At 44.8% G+C, this 6,765-nt stretch overlaps 1 protein-coding gene across 4 annotated transcripts in view; it reads right to left on the reverse strand.

The window, feature by feature from the left end:
• The window catches only part of efcab14 (EF-hand calcium binding domain 14), a 79,399-nt gene extending 76,415 nt beyond the window's left edge, over positions 1 to 2,984 (reverse strand). For 2 of the 4 annotated variants that reach the window (XM_069938460.1, XM_069938459.1), the window contains exon 1: positions 2,642 to 2,905. In XM_069938460.1, coding sequence (XP_069794561.1) covers positions 2,642 to 2,823 — 182 coding nt within the window. In that variant the 5' untranslated portion in view covers positions 2,824 to 2,905. Of the gene's footprint in view, positions 1 to 2,641 lie in introns of all 4 variants that reach the window. The other 2 variants (XM_069938462.1, XM_069938461.1) reach the window with 2 other exon arrangements.
• Positions 2,985 to 6,765: the final 3,781 nt, after the last annotated feature.

A 6,765-nucleotide genomic window follows, 5' to 3' on the forward strand; every position in this document is an offset into this window, starting at 1 on the left:
CTCCCTGGCACGAGTGGGCCCTCAGGCTCAGTGGCATTCGTTCCTCTCCCCTTCCTTCTCAGCACACCAGATGCCAACACAATCTCTGAACCCTCCCCTCGGCCTACTACCACCCATGCACACTGGACTCCCGGGTGTGCATATGCATTAGGCCTCGGGGAGGATTTCGAGTTGGGACTCCGGTGACCGGTGAGACAGGAGCCTGCCGACTCACCAGTGAGTGATCCTCCTCAGGGATCAGTGGCAGCAGTGGGGATGTGTCAGTGGGATTGGCGGTTGGGAGGTTTCAGTGATCGGTGGCAATGTTGTGTTCGTGTCGGTAATCGGCAGAAGCAATTGGGAGGTCTTGGTGATTGGTAGCGGCCAGAGTTATTTTGGTGAGAATTAAACATTATTTTAATGCTCAAAAGGCTTTCCTTTGTTGTTTAAATGTTGATACAGTGATTGCGACTAGGGTGTTTAAAAAAAAAATACAGTTATCCAAAAAAACATTTATCTGACAGAGGCCCAATCCCGACCATTTCTGATAATCGGAGTTGTACTGTAAATACTAAATAATAGACCTAACAGGTGACTGAGCATTCAAAGTTCTTGGAAATATGTATGTGAGCCTGCATTCATCAAACCCCTAACCCTAACGTGCGCTCTGTTTGGAAAAAGTTCCCCCTAAACCTTTCCCCTTTCATTCTTAACCTTGCCCTCTGGTTTGTATCTCACCTACCCTCAGCGGAAAAAGCCTATCTACATTTCCACGGTCTATTTCCCCCCCCCCCCCTTATAATTTTAAATAGCTTTGTCAAATCTCTCCTTATTCCTCAATGCTGCAGGGAATAAAGTCCCAACCTGTTTAACCTTTCCTTGTAACTTGTTCCTGAAGACTGGGAAACATCTTAGTAAACCTTTTCTGCACTCTTTCTATCTTATTGATATCTTTCCTGTAGTTACGTGATCAAAACTGTACTCATACTCCAAATTTGGCCCCACCATTGTCTTATACAACTTTTACATAACATCCCAACTTCTCTGTTCAATACTCTGATATATGAAGGCCAAAAGCACTCTTTACAACCCTATCCACCTGTGACGCCTCTTTCAGGGAATTATGTATCTGTATTCCCAGGACCCTCTCTACTACTGCACTCCTCAGTGCCCTATCATTTACAGTGTATGTGCTCTCTTGGTTTGTCCTTACAAAATGCAACATTTTACACTTGTCTGCATTAAATTCCATCTGCCATTTCTCAGTCCATTTTTCCAGCTGGTACACATCCATCTGCAAGCTTTGAAAACCTTCCTTGCTCTCCACAACACCTCCAATCTTAGTGTCATCTCCAAACTTACTGATCCAATTTACCACATCATCAGATCATTGATATTGATGACAAACAACAATGGTTCCAGCACCGATCCCTGAGCTATACCACTAGTCACACCCCTCCGGTCTGAGAAGCAATTGTCCACCACTATTCTCTGGCTTCTTGTCGAATCCAATTCACTTCTTCACCATGAACACCTAGTGTCTGAACCTTCCTAACCTCCCATGTTGAACCTTATTAAAGTGAAAGTAGATAACATTCACAGCCTTTCCTTCATCAACATTCCTGGTAACCTCCTCAAAAAAAACATCAGTTTGGTCAAACACAACCTACCATGCACAAAGCCACGTTGACCATCCCTAATTAGTTCATGGCTATCCAAATAATGGTGTATCTCTTAAGCTCATCTGCCTTCCTTACAATACTCCTTGAATCAAAATAAACGCACCTGAGGACATTTCCACCATATTCAGCCCATTGACTTCACAGTGCATGCAATTTTAACATCATCTTTTTCCTCATTCACCTTGATCTGCTCTGGCACTCTAGTTCCCCTCCCCTGCAAATCGAGTTTAAACCCACCAGAGCAGTAACCTTCTTGAACCTCAAGGTGCAGTACTTCAGGCTTCTGCCTGAAGGAAGCAACAAGAAGTGATTGTCATCAGAATCCTTAACAATACTGGCAGTTCTGGAGAGGCAACACTTCACAAGCATTCTTTAAATAGAATGGATTTAGCCATTTTCTACACTCTTCTGCTTTTCTGGGCACCATTGTTTTCAATCAGGCCATGATGCAACCAGTTGGTAGACTTTCCACAGTACCGTCATCTTAAAGTGGGTAGCAACAGAAAAAGAACAAAAAGTTTGGACAAAAGTTCAAATTTTAGGTTAGTGGTGAGAGAATGAGAGCCAGGTGAAGATTCCATTGCATATTGCTTACTTGGATAGAGATCCTGTAAGGGAGTAGGAGACTTGGAGACGTGCCTTGATCAGAGTTTGAAATGAGCATTTCAGAATTGAGACTGCAATTAATGAAAGCCTTCAATGGAGGGAGGATGGGTCAAATGAACTTGGTGTGGGGCAGAATACACCCAACGGACTTCCATTAAGAGTACTGAAAAGCCCCTTTAAATAGGAAGGCGGGTGTAAAACAGTACTGTCATGGTTTCAGATTTGTAAACACAACTTGCCGAAATCAAGGTCGCGGTGGCAAGCCCCATTTTAATGCATACATGCCACAGAACTACCCCGCGCAGCTTCATCCCGAAACACAAACACGTCGAAGGCAGTGGAGTTAAAGGGCCTCATCCTCCGCTCGTTCTTACTTTGCGAACAGTGAACTGGAGGTCGGCTCGGCGAACTCATCGAACTCAGAGGTGGATTCGGAATCCGAGGCCGCGGGCTCGGTTCTCAGGAGCAGCTGATGCCCGGAGCTTTTCTTCGGCTTCTTTTTCTTGCCATCGCCGGTGAGCCCGATGAGCGCGTTCAGTTCCTTGCGCTTCTTCATTTTCTTCTGCGGAGTGGCCGCTTTATACTGCACATCGAGCTGCCCGTGCTTGCTCTCCAGTTTGCAGCGCTTCGCCACCCAACATGTAACACGGGAGGTAGGGAAAGACAAGAGTGAAGGCGAGAGGAAGCGAACTCGCCGCTCCACCAGCTCCCAAACCCCACCTCGTCACATCCCGCCTCCTCGTTGGTCAACGCCACCGCAAGGCGGTGACGTCCTCCGTGCGACGGCGCGTGGACGTCACAAGTGCGCGCGTCGCACGATGGGGCAAGCGAATGCGGTCCGAAGCCGGCCGGACCTGTGACGCTGCCGGAGGTTTGCGGCCTCGGGTTGTTCAGTCCTCGGCACCGTACATCCTTACGGCTGCTCGTGTGCGGTCTGCGTGGAGTTTGGCTAGTCCTTCCCCCTCCTTGGTTTCCTCTCACGTCGCTGCCAATTTGCTGGTTGGTCGGGCAGTGATAGAATCTGGGACGAGTTGATGGGAATGTGCGTGAAGTGCAGGTTGATGAGGATGAGTTTATTGTCATACACATCGTACAATGTATGTGCTGAGATTATTACGTGCTGCGGCCAAACAGGTATTTGTTTTAAAAAGAACTAATGGTAAGCTAATTACATTTATAAAAAAAGGCAGTAAATTCATTGCAATCCTACAAAAAAAGACTCCAAATTAAAGACTCCACACCAACAGTGCGAGTACAAGACAGCTTCCATCCTAGTAGCTATGATATTAGTTTATTGTACTGACAATAACCACACCAGCAGTGCGAGTACAAGACAGCTTTAATAAACTAATATGTACACTAAGAGGTCTACGAACCTGGAAAGCTAGACTGTAGCTCTGGACTGCTTTATATACAAGGTCACCAGAATAACCCCTGGTGACCCAGTGGTGTAATTACATATCACCACACAGACAAGTCTGTGATTAGTGGAGGTTTAAGAGTCTGATAACTGTTGGAAAGAAACTGCCCTTGAACCTTGAGGTGCTGTTTTTCAGGAATCTATGCCTTCTTCTTGAAGGTAGCAGTGACCAGGATGATGAGAGTTCTTTATGATGTTGCCTGCCTTATTGAAGCAGTGCTTCACATCTGATTGATGTACGTAATGGATGGGGGGTGGGGGGGGGGGGGGAGGGGGTCAGAGCCTGTGATAGTCCCACTACACTTATTTCCTTCTGTGTTCCTGGCCAGTCGAGTCCAGGGTGTGGTACAACCAGCCAGTATACTTCCCACAGACCATCTGTAAAAGTTTGATAGAGTATCTGACAACATGGCAAAATCACCTTAGAAAATTGAGGTGTCAGTGTGCCTTCTTCGCAGTTGCATATGCTGGGTCTAGGAAAGGTCTTCTGAAATATGGACTCATAAGATCTTGAAGGTTCTAATTCCACATCCTTCCCATCAATGTAGACAGGTGTGTAGCCCCTCAGCCTTTTTCGTAAAATCCACAATCAGCTCCTTGATCTCGGTGATGTTGAGAGCAAGATTGTTGTTCTGATACCATCCAGCAGGTTCTTGATCTCCATCCTATATTCTGATTCATTATTTCAAGTTATTTAGCCTACAATGCTAGAATCATCAGCAAGTTTGTAGATCGAGTTGAGAGCTGAAGTTGGCTGCACAATCATGGGTGTACAAGGAATAGAATAGGGGACTAAGCAGCAGTGGGGTGCCCCTTTATTGATGCTTAGCATGGAGAAAGTGATTTTGCCAATCCACATTAGGTTCGAACAGTGAGGAATATAATGATCCAGTGGCAGGCATGAACAGAGTCCCTGATGCTTTAGCTTGGTCATGTGCTTTGCTGTTATAATGATGTTGAATGGTGAGTTATAGTGAACCACAGCTTGTAGGTATTGTGTGGTCTAACACAGTGGAGGGCCAGCGAGATGGCATCTGCTGTTCACCAGTTCTGACAATAAGCAAATTGAAGAGTCCAGATCCTTTCTGAGATGTGAGTTGATTTCCTCCATAGCCATCCTCATAAGCACTTCTTCATGATAGATGTCAATGCCATCAGCTAATAGTCATTGAGGTGCATCACCTTGCTCTTGGCACCAGAATAAAGCAGATGGTGACCTCTAACAAAATGTTGGATACATCTGCAGAAACTCCAGCCAATTGGTTTAAGATTTATTGTCGAAGTACATACATGACAGATTCCTTTTTCCTGGGGGCACAGCAGAATTACCACTAATTGGTAGTGCAAAAAATAAACTGTATTCAGTGTAAATGTAAACAAATAAAAACTGTAAATAAACTGTGCAATACAGAGACAACAAAGTAAATCAATAAAGTGCACAAGTAAAAATCCTTAAATGAGTCTCTGAGTTTGTCATTGAGGAGTTTTATGGTGGAGGGGTAGCAGCTGTTCCTGAACCTGGTGGAGCGAGTCCTATACCTCTTTCCTGATGGCAGCAGTAAGAACAGAATGTTTGCGGGATGGTGTGGATCTTTGATGATTTCTGCTGCTCTCCAACGTCAATGCTCCCAGTAGATGTACTCAATAGTGGAGTTTGCCTGTGATGTCCACTACCTTTTGCAGAGCTTTGTACTCGAGGGGTGGGAGGGTATTGGTATCCTCATACCAGAATGTGATGCAGCCTGTCAGCATAATTTCTACCACACGTCTGTAAAAATTTGCCAAGGTTTCTGATATCATTATCAAACATTCACAAGCTCCTGAGGAAGTAGAGTGGCTGGCATGCTTTCTTCATGCAGTCATTAGTGTGTTGGGTCCAGGGAAGATCCTCCTCCATGATAGAGAACCCCCAGGAACTTAAATTTGCTCACCCTCTCCACCTCTGATCCCCCAATGATCACTGGATTGTATACCTCTGACTTTCCTGAAGTCAACAATCAGCTCCTTAGTTTTGGTGACATTGAGTGCACCATTCAGCAAAGTTTTCAATCTCCATCCTGTATGCTAACTCATCCCCTTTACACAACCCACTACCGTGGTATCGTCAGCAAATTTGTAGATGGTGTTATTGTCTTACTGAGTTACCCAGTGGTAGAGCAGGGAGCTAAGAACACAGCCCTGTGCTGCTCCAGTACTGATGGAGATTGTGGAGAAGTTCTTACCAATCTTCACTGATTGTGGTCCGGAGGTGAGGAAATCCGTGATCCAATTACACAGTCTTGGAGTTTGTTGATCAGTTTGGAAGGGATTATAGTGTTAAATGCTGAACTGTAATTGATAAAGAGCATCTTGATGAATGCATCTTTGGTGTCCAATGGCTTTGTGTAGAACCAATGAGATGGCATCTGCTGTAGATAACCAGCCAATATAAAATGAAGGTACATTCTGGCAATGAGCACAAGGGAAATAACTCTTTGGAGACCCTTATTCAGAAAGTTAATAGTCAAAGGTCTTGTTTAACATTGCACTTTTAAAATTTTGTCTGCATTTTGCTATTTTACAATCATCAGATGAACATTTTTGATACATGTGAGAAAAGTTTCTCTGATAAATAGAAATACACCCTCTATATCCTCCTTGTATCCTGATTCAAAGTCCAATCAATAGTTAAATGTGGCAGATGTAGTGTGATTGATTCATGAACATTTAAATTCCTTTACAAATTGTTTTGCCAAGAATGATTACATAGTAATTAATGGTAAACATTTTAAAATGTTGACATTGATGATTGTTTTTATTGATACAGTTAAACAAAGAACAATTTGACCACATTGTAGCAGTAGCTACACTGCTTCTGAAAGAACACACACAACCAGATGGGTTGAGCTCAGTGAGCAGATTAGTTTATTGCAGGCTGCTGGGCTGAACTTGTACTCCCAGCCCGAACCTGGCTGAGAACCACACTGGAGGGCGCTGAAATCACCCGGGCGTCACGTGGTTCCCCAGCGCAGGCTTCTGAGCCCCGTGCTGGGAGGAAGGGAAAACGTCCGACGGCGCCATTTTGGCCAGCTGCCCCGC

This window comes from Narcine bancroftii, chromosome 5, assembly GCF_036971445.1.
Source record: "Narcine bancroftii isolate sNarBan1 chromosome 5, sNarBan1.hap1, whole genome shotgun sequence".
In the NCBI taxonomy this organism is placed as follows: domain Eukaryota; kingdom Metazoa; phylum Chordata; class Chondrichthyes; order Torpediniformes; family Narcinidae; genus Narcine; species Narcine bancroftii.